At 33.1% G+C, this 15,516-nt stretch overlaps 2 protein-coding genes across 12 annotated transcripts in view; one reads left to right on the forward strand and one right to left on the reverse strand.

Moving 5' to 3' along the window:
• Window positions 1–15,516, reverse strand: part of LOC126746865 (uncharacterized) — a 203,162-nt gene that overhangs the window by 71,414 nt on the left and 116,232 nt on the right. For both annotated transcript variants that reach the window (XM_050455255.1, XM_050455256.1), the window contains exon 8: window positions 11,029–11,309. In XM_050455255.1, coding sequence (XP_050311212.1) covers window positions 11,029–11,309 — 281 coding nt within the window. The remainder of the gene's footprint in view (window positions 1–11,028; window positions 11,310–15,516) is intronic.
• LOC126746879 (transforming growth factor beta-1-induced transcript 1 protein-like) overlaps window positions 1–15,516 on the forward strand; it is a 104,576-nt gene that overhangs the window by 60,189 nt on the left and 28,871 nt on the right. Inside the window, exon 1 of one of the 10 annotated variants that reach the window (XM_050455283.1) lies at window positions 11,737–11,833. The exons of the other annotated variants lie outside the window; for them this stretch is intronic. Within the exon in view, the coding sequence (XP_050311240.1) occupies window positions 11,831–11,833 (3 nt within the window). The 5' untranslated portion in view covers window positions 11,737–11,830. Of the gene's footprint in view, window positions 1–11,736; window positions 11,834–15,516 lie in introns of those variants that run through there. 10 annotated transcript variants of the gene reach the window in all.

A 15,516-nucleotide genomic window follows, 5' to 3' on the forward strand; every position in this document is an offset into this window, starting at 1 on the left:
CAGTAGATTTAATAAAACTTACACAAGTGTTTGTTGTGTTATTGTCCGGTTGGTCTGATGATGCCCTTACGATAAAACATGCCACCAATAAAGTCTATTAAATTAAATGTGATATTGTGGTTTTTTTTTGGGTTTCAACTAATGAAAAAGAACCACTAACTCAGTATACATATAAAAGAGATGAGAGTATGGAAAATGGTTTGCCATAGTAGTTTCCTGAGGAAACACGAAGGAGAGAGAGAGAGAGAGAGAGTGTGGGAACATCTTGGCACGCTTTATTAAGCCATTAAACGAACCAGATAAAAATGATTTAGTGCATAAGATATTTCGGACCATTTGCACACGAAACCAAGAAAATGGAATAAAAGTTTTCCCAACAGCGTTACTCCCGCGGTTTTTGTTGAAAACGCGCCAAGAAACTAAGCGGTAACATGCCACAGACCGAATTGCTTAACTAATAGAGAGGAATTAGTGGCTGCCAGGTGGATATATTAATAATGATAAAAAATTGTACAATTTTTCAATGTTATGGGACGTTTTGATGTATGATATACAGTAAATAATCAGTGTCTTATATTGGGTTTTCCAAGTTGGTATTCACTCATAGTTAGTATGTTTTCCCCGAAAAGCTCCTTCGATAAAACCATTAGGTTATCCCCAATTCACCATTTCAAGAGTCACAACATTCCGAAGATAATCTAAAGACGTTCTATGATGGTTTTAACTTAATATATTGTAAAATAATGTTTTTTTTTTGTATAGCCAGGCTTTGTATGTTTAAATTAGGTTGACTAAAACCGTTGATTAATACAGCGTAAAGAATCTTAGTAGAATCTTGGGCTAATTAAGAATTTTTCCTAAAAATATTTGGTGGATGGCCAAAGACATCGCACCACCATACATTTTCTTTCATTTTCCCACTGTTTGTACTTAAATTTAGACACTCTCACTTTAGAGTTACATGAGATAAACAAGAGTAACTTTTTTATTCAAAATTGAACTACCTTTTAGATTTTCCAGTCGTTTTAGCCATAATTGATTAGGGAAAAAAGATATGTTGTAATTTACCTAAGTAACAGGGTGTAACTAACGCTCTGTATAAATAATGCTAAATTCACCACAAAATTCGTATTTTTCATGTCAAAATACATAAATTCGCCAATTTTCAAGACGATACTGCTTAAAATCACAAAATTATTAAGAAACTTTACATATCTTGTATCAACGTAAACCTGCAACATTTGTATAAGACATGTTAAGCTCAATCGCCATATTTTGGTGTGTAGTATCTCCAGTTCAGAGATTGCCCATTCTTAATGAATCACCCTGTATAAAACCCTCTTAATATACATATAGGTAATTAAAATTTTCTACAATAATATTCAAGTTTAAAAATGAGATTAAAATTACAAAATTCTCATAGTTACAACATACAAACATAAAATAATTAGTATGACACAAAAATAAAAATACTTCATTTTATGTGTTGGTTTAGTGACTCAGGTCAATTGTGTTAACTTTAAGGGTTCAATTCAAATGCAAGCTGTTCAATTTTGTTTATTTTTTCTTCAGGCCGAACATAAAAATTAAAGCTTCGGATTTTAATTGATTAATTATCCAACTTAACCCTTAAAAGTTAACACAATAAAAAGTACTGTACAACTCATAACGGTACTTGTCTAGGGTTGGAGTTGTAATTCTTTCTTAACTGCATTTTTAAAGGCGCTGTATTGCAAGATTTATATGTTTATTGGAAGTTTATTAAATAATGTAACAGCTATAAACTCTGGTCGACTTTGGCACTTTGATAGACGGCAATAAGGCAGTACAATACTGCTTTAGTGTCTTGTGTGATAGTTGTGAATATCAGCATGAGTTGAAAATGTATCTTGAGATATCTCTTAACATAAAGAGCGCATTCCATGATTTAAACTGACTTGAAGGTTGACCTATTGAGCTTTATGTATGCAGACCTGCAGATCATCCTTATAACCACGAACTAATACCTGGACTGCCAATTCAATGAAAAGTAAATGACCACTACTAGGGGGCCGCCATTTTGCGTGATTGTGTCCTTTCGATGTTGGTCATTCTGACAAATTTCAGTTCTGCCAATTGTAGGGAAACAAAACAATTAAAGTTTTTAAGAGGTTATGTTTACAAATACAAAATAGAAAGTTACATTTAGTTAAGAATTTAAGAAAGTTGTCTTAGGTCTATGATTTTTCTTGTACTTCTTTAAGAATTTCGTTAGAATTTATAAAGGAAAGTAATCTTAACCTAAAATGAGACAAAAATATTTGTTTTATTATTCTTATACAGTGCTTTCATTTCAAAACAATCCACCCTTAATAACTTTCTGAAAAAAAAAAACACGTCAAATTAGATTGTCAGATTAGACAACAGGGGGACGTTTAATTATGCATTTACTGAAGTTCTGTCAATCACCTCCTCACCTCCAGCTAACCTCACCAAACCTAATATGTTAAATGGAAACCCCCATCGTGTGATACATGATAGTAAGCAGCGTAAAATTCTCTATTCAACGGTACCAAAAAAAAAAAATGAAATCGGTAAATGTGTAAGCAAATAGTTAGCGAAAATATCTAGAAATAATGAATATTTTATTTACGCCAAACTTTGGTATTTTAAATGAATACTTTTAGTGTGGTACGTACATCATTTTAAAATTCTTACATTTTTTATAATAGATCATCAAAAAAAAATACAAGCAATTTAGAAGTTAGAATGTGTGGTAACAAACAGTATACATTTAGTTCAAGCTAATTATTTATTTTTTAAGTAAATAATGTGTACCGTTTATTGCGAGAAAAAAGAGTGTCTCCAAATTTTTTGCAAAAATCTTTGCAGTCCTAAAACTTTGTATATGTATTTATTTCACTTATATTTTTTGCGAAACCTACCTAATAGGTACAAAAAAACACTGCAATACCTTACATTTTTAGGGCGTTTAAAAAGCAGGCGATTTATTATTGTTAAAACTGTCAGTTTGACGCGTGCAATTTTTCAATTTTAGTTAAAACAGTGAGTTAATAAAATGGTGTATACGCTAGCCGAAAGAATAGAAATAATTTTCTTTTATGGAGCTCAAGATCGGTGTGCTCGCAGAACCGCAAGAGCATTTAATGAAAGATATTATACATAAATACGTATTAGAATTGATACGAAAATTTGAAGAGACACGATCGATTTGCAATAAGAAAAAATATGAAAATAGAGTTGTCGATGAAGCATGCCAAGTTGAAGTACTAGGACAATTTACTATGGATCCAACTTTGTCTATACCAAAGGCCGCAAAACTAACAAATATTTCCACTGGTTCCGTACATAAAGTTTTAAAAAAAAATAAGTTCTTGCCTTATAAAATTCATATTCTTCATGAACTCGGAGAAGATGATTTTGATAGGAGAATTCAATTTTGTGAAGTGATGTGCCAGCGAATTGACGACGATCCCCATTTATTAAAGAACATTTGCTTCAGTGACGAATCGACCTTTTTTTTAAATGGCCTGGTGAACAGACATAACTGTCGATACTGGGATAATGAAAATCCGCATGTTTTTCGGGAAGGCCATACCCAATATCCCCAAAAAATTAATGTTTGGGCAGGAATTTATGGGAATGAAATAATCGGGCCATTTTTTTGGAAAAAAATTTGACTGGCGAAATTCATTTAAACCTTTTAGAAAATGCAATATACCCTTCCATCATCCAATCTATAGAAAATCAAGTAGATCAACATGGTGCTATATTATTGAATGAAAATAATATACATTTTCAGCAGGATGGAGCTCCCGCGCACTACACTTTGGTAGTTCGAGAGTGACTTGAAAATTTTTGAGAAAAGTGGATTGGCAGACGTGGTGCAATCGAATGGCCTACGCGGTCTCCGGACCTAACCCTACTAGACTTTTTTCTTTGGGGCTACTTAAAAAGCAAAGTTTATAAAACCCCACCTGAGAGTATTGAGAATTTAAAAAATAGAATTTTTCAAGAATGCAGAGAAATTAGCAGGCAGACCCTTGCCAATGTTCGTAAGGAGTTTGAAAATAGGCTTTTTTATTGTCTTGCTAATAACGGCGCGCATTTTGAACATTAATTAAAATAAATTTGTTAAACTAATTAAATTTGTTTTTCTACCCTACCGATTTACACTTTAATTGCTTCTTGGTCAATCAATTTTATTTTTTTTTACAACCATTGATATCATAATGAATGCCCTTTAAAATAATGTATCACACCATGGGGTAGCCATTTGACATACCAAAGTTTGGCGTAAATAAAATATTCATTATTTCTAGACATTTTCGCTAACTATTTGCTTACACATTTACCGATTTCATTTTTTTTTGGTACCGTTGAATAGAGAATTTTACGCTCCGATGTATCACGCGATGGGGGTTCCCATTTGACATATTAAAGTGAGGTTAGCTGGAGGTGAGGAGGTGATTGACAGAACTTCAGTAAATGCATAATTAAACGTCCCCCTGTATATCTAATTTGACGTGTTTTTTTTTTTCAGAAAGTTATTAAGTGTGAATTGTTTTGAAATGAAAGCACTGTATAGGAGCGTCAGCGAGTATGTTTGCACGTGCTCTCCGACTCAAAAATCGTGTTTTTTGGCAAAAAAAAATTCATATCTTTGGCTGTATGGGTAGCGAAACGACGAAATTTATCATGTCAGCTCTTAATACATTGGCAATTATGGATCGGTAAATAATTTTTTTTTCGGTACCAACAAAGGGAGCGGTACCGAACTAAAGTCAAAAATTGGTAAAAAAACGTGTGAAATTCCTTGCTCCGGCGAGAACTCAAATTTAAAGCCTTTAAACGACTTGAAATTTTTAGGGCATAAAGGTTATTGAGGGCATAAGTACTGTATACTTTTTGGGCAAGATCCGTATACAGGGTGAGTAAATATAAGCGAATAAAAGTGAGTAAAAAAAAATTCAAACTGTTTCAGAAGCTAAAGTATAATTTAAATAAAAAAAGTGTTTCGGCGAAAATGCTTAGTTTTGTATAAAAAATTACATATTTGGAGCTTTTTTTTGGAAAAAAAAATTTTAACGAGTTCTGGCATTTTCAGTTTTTTGGAATTTTTCGCTAAACGGTACTTATTTTGAAAAAAAAATTTTATGAAAAAAAACTTTATTATGTCTCCTTCAAGTGCCATATAAACGAAATTTTTGTGAACTATACAGGGCGGGCAATAATTAATTTTTCCCCATGAAGGTCCGACCCAAAAATCATATTTTCTTTAATAACTTTCTAGTGGCGCCACCTGGACCATTTATATTTTTAGGTATTAAACAATATAATAAGCCGATTATTTACGTGTAATTAGAATTTTTCTAACATTAATAGTTTTTGAGATATTTGTATTTTTGCGTTTTATTCATTTGCGGCGTCCGTGTACATTATTAGAAAATGAAACCTCATCTATAAGATCCCAAATTCTGTTTTACAACACATATTAAAATTTCAGCATCCAAGGTACATTAGTAAGTACCGAAAAAAATAATTTTTCTCAAAGAAGTCAATTTTCTCCGATTTTTTCTTGAAAAGTCACCACAAGGGTAAAATAATCCAATATGGCCGCCAACAGCAGGTATCTCGGCATGTTATTTTTCGGAAGGGTGTCACAGTTTCGTTAAATTTTCAATGAAAATTACCCGGAACCTGTCAATTAAAGGTACCGTCTAATCAGAAAAACTCTGAGCTTTTCGAATATCTGCATATCATTTAGGGAAATTGTATATTGCGGCCAGGAAAATTCGGCAAAGTGTTTGACGTCTTCATTTTAAACGACTATTATTGTGATATACCTAATATCTTGCTCAAGGGCATTCGTAGTAACATTGATCCCTTACACTATCTTCAACAAGTGTCGGTTGAGCATTCATTTTTCTTTCATCCTGTCGATCTTACCGAAGTAAAAAATGAAATCAAACGCCTAAAAAAACATAAATCATCTGGAGCTGATGGGATATCTTCGAGGTTGGTACTCTTTTTGCCTGATTCAGCCTTAAATGCTTTAGTTTCTGCCATAAACAATTCTTTACATATTGGCATTTTTCCTTCATGTTTAAAGGAGGCAGTGGTTATCCCTCTTCATAAGGGTGGAGATTTGGATCAGCCTTGTAATTTCCGTCCCATTTCTATTTTGTCTACCCTCTCTAAGATAATTGAAAAACTTGCAAAAAGCAGAATTTTGTCCTTTTTACATCATAATGGCATTTTGTCTGCAAATCAGTTTGGATTTCAAGCCGGTAAAGGGACTCATGATGCTGTTTTTAGCTTTTTGGAGAGCGTCTATGTGTCCTTGAATTCTGGAGAGTCATCGGCGGCAGTGTTTTGTGATCGATCCAAAGCAGTTGACTGTGTGGATCATGGAATACTGTTATCTAAGCTCGATAAATATGGTTTTAGGGGCGTAGCGTTGCGATGGCTTGAGTCCTATCTACCAAATCGTACTCAGAAGGTTACAGTGTCTGGGCATTTGTCTGCTTCTAGATCCCTAAAATGCGGCATTCCCCAGGGTTCAGTGTTGGGACCACTGTTATTTTTACTGTATGTGGATGACTTGAGTTCATTGAAACTGCAGGGCAAGGTGGTTCAGTTTGCTGATGATACCACCATACTATGAAGCCATAAAAATTCAGATTATATTAAGACTTGTATCCTTGAAGACCTTTAGATTTTATCAGCGTGGTGTGCTTCCAACAGGCTCGTGTTTAATGTAAGAAAAACGTCTATTATGGGGTTTAAGTGCGATGTTCACGGTCTGATGTTTGACGAAAATTCCCTCTTGCAGAATAAAGAGTGCTGCAAGTTTCTAGGAATTACCATTGATGGTCGCCTTCGGTTTGAAGATCATATTTTACATTTAGCTAGGAAATTATCTTCTGGATGTTTTGCAGTAAGAATGGCAAAACAAGAGCTGGGAGGGGTGGTTGCACGTTCAGTGTACTTTTCACTTATTGAATCTCATATTCGGTATGGCTTGCCTTTTTGGGGTTTAACCAATAAGGGGCTACTTAACATTGTCTTTGTTATTCAAAAAAAAGCAGTTAGATACCTGTGTTCTGCTAAGTTAAGAGATTCTTGCAAACCCCTCTTCATTTCTGAAAAAATCCTAACTCTTTTTTCACTCTGTATCTTAGAAACAACTGCTCTTATTCACGAAATTCCCAAACTACCCACTGACACTGACCATTTGACTCGTCGTGTAAATGATTTTTCCCCTACCTATTCCTACGTCTTCCCTTACCAAAAACTCATTAATTTACATAAGTAAAAAAATTTACAATCATGCTCCTCTATGTGTTAGACATATATCGGATGTTAAGAAATTTAAAAGAGAATTAAAGACGCTTTTATTGACTAAGGCATATTATAACCTGGATGACTTTTTTAACGATAGGTTTTAACCTTGGACATGTTGGAAAGTTTTTTTTTCCTTTTTTCTTCTCTAGTTTTGTCAAACTTCTCTTGTTTTGTTAAGTTTACCTTTATTTAGTAATTGATTGTTTTATTTAGTAATTTTTAATTCAAGTGTGTTCAAAAAGTTTTGTCTTCTTGTGTTTAATTTTGTTCATTGTTTTGTCAATTTTTGAAATTGTATTTTTGTTTTGTTTTTTTAGGTTGTAGGATGCTTGTACACAAGATTATTCTTACGTAATATAGCACATTTTCTTTCTTTCTTTCTTTTTTCAAAAAATGCCGTATTTTCCACACATTTCAAGGCCAACTCGGGTGGCTCAAAAACAAATTGACACTTTTTATTCATTTAAAAATAATGGGATTTATACACCGTGAATCGTATTGATTTATTTTGTTTTAGGATGTTATGCATTTTTAGTATTTGAGATTTGTTGAGGATATAATTATTTAATTTTTAAAATTATAGATTTTAGGATCACGTGATCAAAAATCTATCAAAATTTTCTTCCTATTTGTCCGATTTGATTGAAATTTGGTATTTGGGTTTAATTTAAAATTTTTTGGTTTGAATTTTAAAGTCACGTGACTTTCATAACTCTTTTGCTATTGATCCGATTGTTTTTCCGAAAAAATATTGGTTTAGGTATCGCTCGCGATGCCACTGATTTATCTGAAACTAGGACTTAATGAATGCCTTACTGGTATAAACAATACCGTTAATTTACAACGAAATTTTATAAAGGATTTTGAAGACAATTAGGATATTTTTATAAATTTAAATTTAACACCCTATCTCTCGTAAATGAAGCCGTTGCGGAGACAGGTTTATTTGAACTTTTTGTCTTAAAATTACTCAAAGAATCGCTTATCAAATTTATTTTACATATTAAACTAACACCCTGGATGTAACTGTGTAAAATTCTGTAGAATTAAACAGTTTGCAGATGATTCTTAACCTATAATCGCTGTAAATAGGCATAATATAATGAAATGTAAAGAAAGCCTTACCTCGGATATTTGCTTAGGCTAAAAGCACACTTCTAAATTTAAAATATTTTGGTCACAAATTCTTATAATCAAAAAACAAAAAATTAAGAACAGAAATTGAACAACTATTTAGTATATTTAATTATGTAGAAATTTAGAAAGCAAAACACTTTTTACTAGTTTTTATAGTTAAAACTTGATTTTTTTGAAAAAGAACTACGTTTCAAATATCATATAATTAATAAACTTCTTTAGCCTACCTTAGATTAATTAATTAAAATATTCTTTTTTTATTGTTTTTCTTAAATTTTTGATTTTAATAAAATTAAAAATTATTTGGCATGAAAGCAAACATATTTTTTATGCAATACTTTGTTATAAATTACGAGACAGTCTTACCACTAACCTATAGAGTACGAGGTCTAGCTATTAAATAACGAGACTGCGTGCCTAGAGGGCGCCCTAGACGGGTGGGGAAAAAAACGAGTAGTGCGTCGGGTATCTAAATATCTTGTCTATGCACGTACCAAAACACGTTTTCGTCACTATTATAGTATTTGTGCAGTAGCGGTTTGAAACGAACGTGTTTTTTTCTCGTGCCGAAAACCATATGTGACGAAAATCAAGAGCAACGCATCAATCTTAAATTTCTCGTTAAATTGAAAAAAACTCCGACTGAGTGCTATAAATTTTTGCAAGAGGCCTATGGGGAAAATTCTCTCTCTCGTGCGCGTGTTTTTAAGTGGTGTAAGCACTTTAGTGAGGGTTGAGAGAGCACTGAAGATGACCAGCGCTCAGGTCGCCCTGTCACTATTTCAACTCCGGAAGCAGTGACCAAAATCAACCAAATTGTGCGTGCAGATCGTCGAATGAGCACCCCGATGATTGCCGAGGCCGTAAATGCCGATAAAGAAACGGTTAGCAAAATTTTACACGGGGAATTACACATGACAAAAGTCGTGTGCGAAGTTGGTGCCAAAAAACCTGACTCCTGACCAAAAGTTCTTGCCTCAACAGGTCTGCTCAGATTTCCTTGAAAGGTTAGAAGAAAATCCCGGACTGATGAAAAACATTATTACTTGCGACGAAACGTGGATTTTTCAATACGATGTTGAAACCAAGCGGCAATCGATGCATTGGAAGACGCCTGAATCGTCCAGAATAAAAAAAGCAAGGATGTCCAAATCAAAATTCAAGGCTTTGTTCATTCAATTTTTTTTCAAAATTAACGGTATCGTGATGACTGAATGGGTTCCAAAGGGTCAGACTATCAACCAGACTTACTATTTGTTAGTTTTGGCAACACTGCGAGAACGAGTTCGTAAGAAACGGCTCGAGTTGTGGAAAAACAACTTGTGGATTTTGCACCAGGATAACGCACCTGCCCATAACGCGCTATCTGTGAAGCAGTATTTGGCCGGTAAGCGCACTCCAGTGCTCGAACACGCGCCGTATTCGCCAGATTTGGCCCCGCGTGACTATTTTTTGTTTCCGAAGATAAAATCTGCTTTGAAAGGGTTTCCCCGATTTGAGTCGATGGAAGCGGTAAAGCAAAAAACGGCAGAGCTCCTAAAGGCCCTCACGAAAGAAGACTTCCAGCACTGCTTCGATCAATGGAAAAAACGTATTGAAAGATGTGTGGCGAGGGGAGGGGAGTATATTGAAGGGGAATATTCGAATGTATAATAATTTTTATAATAAAACACTTTTTTGTAACCAGTCTCGTTATTTAATAGCCAGACCTCGTATAACTCTGTCTCATAATTTGAGCATCACACCAAAGGTCATCACACAAATTATGTGTAATTCATTGTCTTTGGTCACAAACAAATCTATACAAAAAATGCAAAATATCTGCTTGAGTGTCTCATACAATATTCCTTTTAGAAATAGTATAACACCATATCTTAGCCAACAAAAAATCTGAAACAGGTTTCTTTAAACAAAAACAGCAAGTGTCTAATTTTATATAAAATGTATGAAGTTTTGAAACTAGTCTAACTTGTACTAATGTACTAAAAGCACCTTGTTCGTGGCCAGATTTCTCACACAATCAAACAATTTCAAACATTTCCACGCTCATTGTAGTTAAATTAAGACACTTACTAGGATATGTTCTGTGACTAACAAAGGATTTGCAGAATAAAATTTACAAATTATCTCAAATGCTTAAAAGACATAAATGTATATAAAATGCCTGAAATTAAAATGAAAAAATAATTTAAATTCTTGTAAATACATAAAGACGTATGTGCATCAAATTTTTAAGCGGCATAAAAATAATAAATTAAAAAGCATGGAATAAAAGGAAACATTTCAAATTCCCAAAAAACTTTTAAGAATTTTCATATTATATTATTTTTTTTCAATGCAATTTTCAAAACCACCTCCACAAAATTGCACATCCAATAACAATAGCAAATTTTCGGTAATTTTGCTAAACACGGAAACATCTAACAAGCCACCCTGCCAATTGTTCAATTTATCTGGACAAATGCAACAATTCAACAGGATATTCTTTTAAGATACTATTAATTTCCAATTACTTCCTAAAAAACAGAGTGAAAGATCACTTACTCTCTCCTCGCGCTTTTCTTACTGCCCTCCCTGCTCTCCTCACTGATATTCACTTGACTTTTGACGATTTGTAAGGTCAACTCTTGCCCCTCCGCAGGTTTGGCGGCGGGAGTGGACAGACCATCGATGATTTTTTTCAAAAAATCCTCGTTCGACTCGTTTTTGATTAAATTCACGATTTCGGTGATTTTCTCTCCTTTTGGCGGCTCGTCGTCGTCTTGGTGGGATTTCAGGGTGAACTGGAGCAACTTGATCAGCAGATCCTCCTTATTCGAATGCACCTGAAAATTGATAGAAAAAATGGTAGAAATTAACAGGACACCGATTGCATTTCAACCCCTTATCTCGTACCAGTTACAAGAAAAACAAACTTATTATCCAAACGGTGATTCAGATGCTGAAAATAAACCGGGGAAATCGATTTTAAGGCCCAGTTTTCGCGAAGTTTATGCCTGATATAGTGCGTCTAATATCAGTTGGCTAAAGGGAGAACTCTTGTTAAAAACTGACGTAAAACGAGGAAAATTTAATTTCAAAGTATCTTTCTCGATTATTAAGGGTAGATTTAATAGATTTAAGAGGAGATTATTTGGGGTGATGTTTAATAAATGCTAAAAAAAATTTGATGCAAGTTATTATATACGGATCGTACCCCCGTCAGGGAGTTTACATTGTTAATGCTATGGCGTGTTATCGTGGTAGTTAATGTGTGGTTAACACCGGGATAGTTTGGCGTCTGTCTTGTCAAAGGGTTGGCGTGTTTTTGAGAAAATTGCGAAAAGAATTTCCTGGTTTTTCCGTTATGGTACGTGCTTTATTATATATGCTTATTTTTTGTATTCACGATTTTTGGTACCTGTGATAATTTGGGTGTAATGGGAAGATGAGAGGAAGGTAATGCCATTTTTTCATTTTGTGAGGAGGGAAGAGAAATGTTTTTTTTTTGGAAATTTAAACCTCTCAACTTTTGTAAAGGTTATTTTCGATTTTTTAATTTTTAAAGAACTTAGAAACATTAAAAATTTTTAAAACATTTCTTGTTTTTTTTGCAAAAAATGAATGACTCTTTTTGCCACGTTGTTATGAAAATTCGACGAACATTTGCGATTTTCGAGAAATATTTGAATAATTTGTCCAGTTTCGAACCCAATTCAAATTCCGAATTTTCAATTTTAAAAACATTAATATTTCCAAAACTTTTCCTGGTTTTTTAGAAAAAAAAATGATGATTTTTTTGGTAATTTTTTGGGATAAATTTAACCTTTTTTCCGTCATTTAAAGGCCTTCTAACAGACAAATTATTAATTTTTTTTTAATATTTATTTGGACACATAAAAAATTTGACAACCATTTTAATGGAAAATTTGACTTTTTTTTTTAAACTTTCCAATTACTTTTTAATGTCGGCGTAAGCAGATTTTTTCATGCAGATTTTCCATAAACTCGTAAAGTTAAGACTTTGATGAATTTTATAACTTTTGCGCTAATTTTTTTACTTCGATATGAACCCAACTTGTACCCAAATTATCCAGTTTTTTTATTTTATAGAGTAACCCGAACCGCGGTGTCTAAAATTTAGCAGTCATTATTGTTAATAATAATAATAATCTTTATTTAGAAAATTGCTACATATAAAATACAAAGAGGTTAAAACGACAAAAATTAAATATAAAAAACAAAACATGGGCCTACTAATACAATTTTAAAATATGTACTCTTAATAATCGTTTAAAACTATTTATATTATTACAGATTTTTAATTCATTAGGCAATTTATTAAATTCGAGCAAACCTTTATAGAGCACGGAATTAAGCATTTGAATGGTGTTACACCTATGAGATAAAATAAAATCAGTACAATTCCTAGTATTATAATTATGGACATCACGAAATAGCACTAACTTATATAATTAGGTAAAAGGCCTTTTTTCAACTTAAATATAAAAACATTAACATTAAACATAATTCGTTGATGGACGGTCAACATATTTAAGACATTTAACATTATTTTAATAGGAGTATAGCGGTTACATCTCAATATTGTTCTCATTGCCCTATTTTGAATTTTTTCTAATTGAGAGATTTTATATTGCGGTAAATTATATAAAAGAGTTGAACAAAATTGTAAATGCGGAAGAGTATTAAATAACGTTATTTTTGTATACCTGGAAGTTTTGTGCCACCCTATTAATGAACCCTACCTTTTTAGCAAACTTTCTCATGATATAATCCGCATGAGCCTGAAACGTTAAGTTTGAGTCTAAAATTACTCCGAGATATTTAATTTGATCCTCGTAAACTAATTTCTGTCCATCCACACAAACACTTACACTTTCAATGTCAATAGAAGATGTCTTCGACCGTCTACCAAATATACATATACAATATAAATATACATTTTGTGGTATTTAAGCTTAACTTATTGTTACAAAGCCAGTCAAGCAAATTGCCAAGTTCTGTGTTCATGACGCAAACCATTTGCTGTAGATTTTGACCAACTATATAGAGCATAGTATTATCAGCAAAAAAAAATAATATTTTTGAGCCACCCTAACCATATCATTAATGTAAAATAAAAACAATAATGGACCCAGAACAGTACCTTGGGGCACACCGACATCGACATTTACAGTTTCAGACATAGCATTATTAAACTTCACACGTTGTAACCTATTACACAAATAAGACTTTAAAACGTTCAGTTTAATTACTATGTGCTCTGACTTACCCAACAATATATCTCTATCAACAGTTTCAAACGCCCTTTTAAAATCCAAAAACACAGCCAACACATAATTACCTGAGTCAGTTGCCTTAAAAAATTATCACAGATATTCAGAAGTACAGATTTACATGAATGACGTTCACGAAAGCCAGATTGGTTAGGAACTATAATTTGGTTATCACAGAACTGCAGTAATTGCTCTTTTACACATACTTCTAAGACCTTTTCATATATAGGAACAGCATTGATAGGGCGAAACTCATTAGACAACTTGGTATTTGGCACCTTTGGGACAGGAATAACTGTTGATATCTTCCAGGACTCCGGGAAGACGTCATTTAAAAGTGAGGTGTTTACGATGTCCAACAGCCTATTTCCAGCAACATGAAAGACATCACAAAGAATCTGTTTGGAGATGCCATCTTCACCCCCGCCTACATTTTTTAGATTATTAACGACTTGTCTCAATTTAGCCATTGATATTGGTTCAAAATTCTGGAGAATATTAGTTGAGGTTGGGCTTCTTGGGGCATTGCTAGCTATATTTTGTGGCGGTATATTTTGAATAATCTCACTGATACTATCTATAAAAAAATGATTAAATTGATGTGCTATTGCTGCCACGTCAGTATCAATCTTTGTTCCAAAGAGAATTTTGCTCTGTATTGCTTCACTTTTACCCGGCAGAAGGGTCTTTAGATTTTTCCATAGCTCCCTTGGTTTTTTCGATTTTTATCTATGGTTGCAGCAAAATAATTGTCTTTCTCATTCCAATTTTACTTACGATAGCATTTCGTCTTGATTTATACTCTGCCCATATGTCTTCACTTTTATGTAAAATGGCTCTTTTACACAGATTATCCCTCTCACGCATTAGATTTTTAATTTCCGAGTTAATCCAAATCCACTTCTTATCTTGATCATGACACATTTTATTGAGGCTTGATGTAATAGAGAAGATGAAGGCTTCTACTTGTAAATTAACATCTGAAAAACTGGTGTTCCAAGGTGAACTAATAATATCATGTTGCAATTGATCTGAGTTATAATGTTTAGTAGATCTTTTCAAAGTATTCGGAGTCACTATATTTTGATGATCAACATTAATCGAGATAATGGAATGGTCACTGATTTTCGGTGTTAAATGAACTTCAAGAGATAAATTTTTATCGTTAGTTACTACATAATCAATAAGCGTCTGGCTCGTAGGTACTATTCTTGTAGGCGATTTTACAATTTGTGTAAATCCACTGGAAAATATTACATCCTTTATTTTGTCAGCATAAAATGAGTTTTTAAGTAAATCCAGATTAAAATCTCCCAAAATATTAATAGTGCCATTAAAATCGCTTACCTCGTCTAGGTAGTTTTCAAAAAACTCAATAAAGGCAGCATTCTGTCTTTGTGGAGCATGGTACAATACAGAACACAAATACTTTACACCAGACGAGGACAGTTCCAAGGACAACAACTAAACAAAATTTTCAACACATTGCACATTTTTTAACTTGTATCGAAGATCATTTCTTACTAAAGCAATTACTCCTCCAGTTCTATTATTGTCTGTCGCACACTTTTCTAGTTTGTACCCCTCAACATTAAGTTCACAGGGTTCAATATCCTCTGATACATAAGTTTCATTGAGAAACAAGATCTTAGGTTGCCAGTCCTTTAATAAAACAATTATTTCATCCTTATTGTTAAAAAAACCTTGAGAGTTTAAATAGACAATGCTTGAGTTGTAGACAATATTTGAATCTAAT

Source organism: Anthonomus grandis, chromosome 18 (assembly GCF_022605725.1).
Source record: "Anthonomus grandis grandis chromosome 18, icAntGran1.3, whole genome shotgun sequence".
Classification (NCBI taxonomy): domain Eukaryota; kingdom Metazoa; phylum Arthropoda; class Insecta; order Coleoptera; family Curculionidae; genus Anthonomus; species Anthonomus grandis.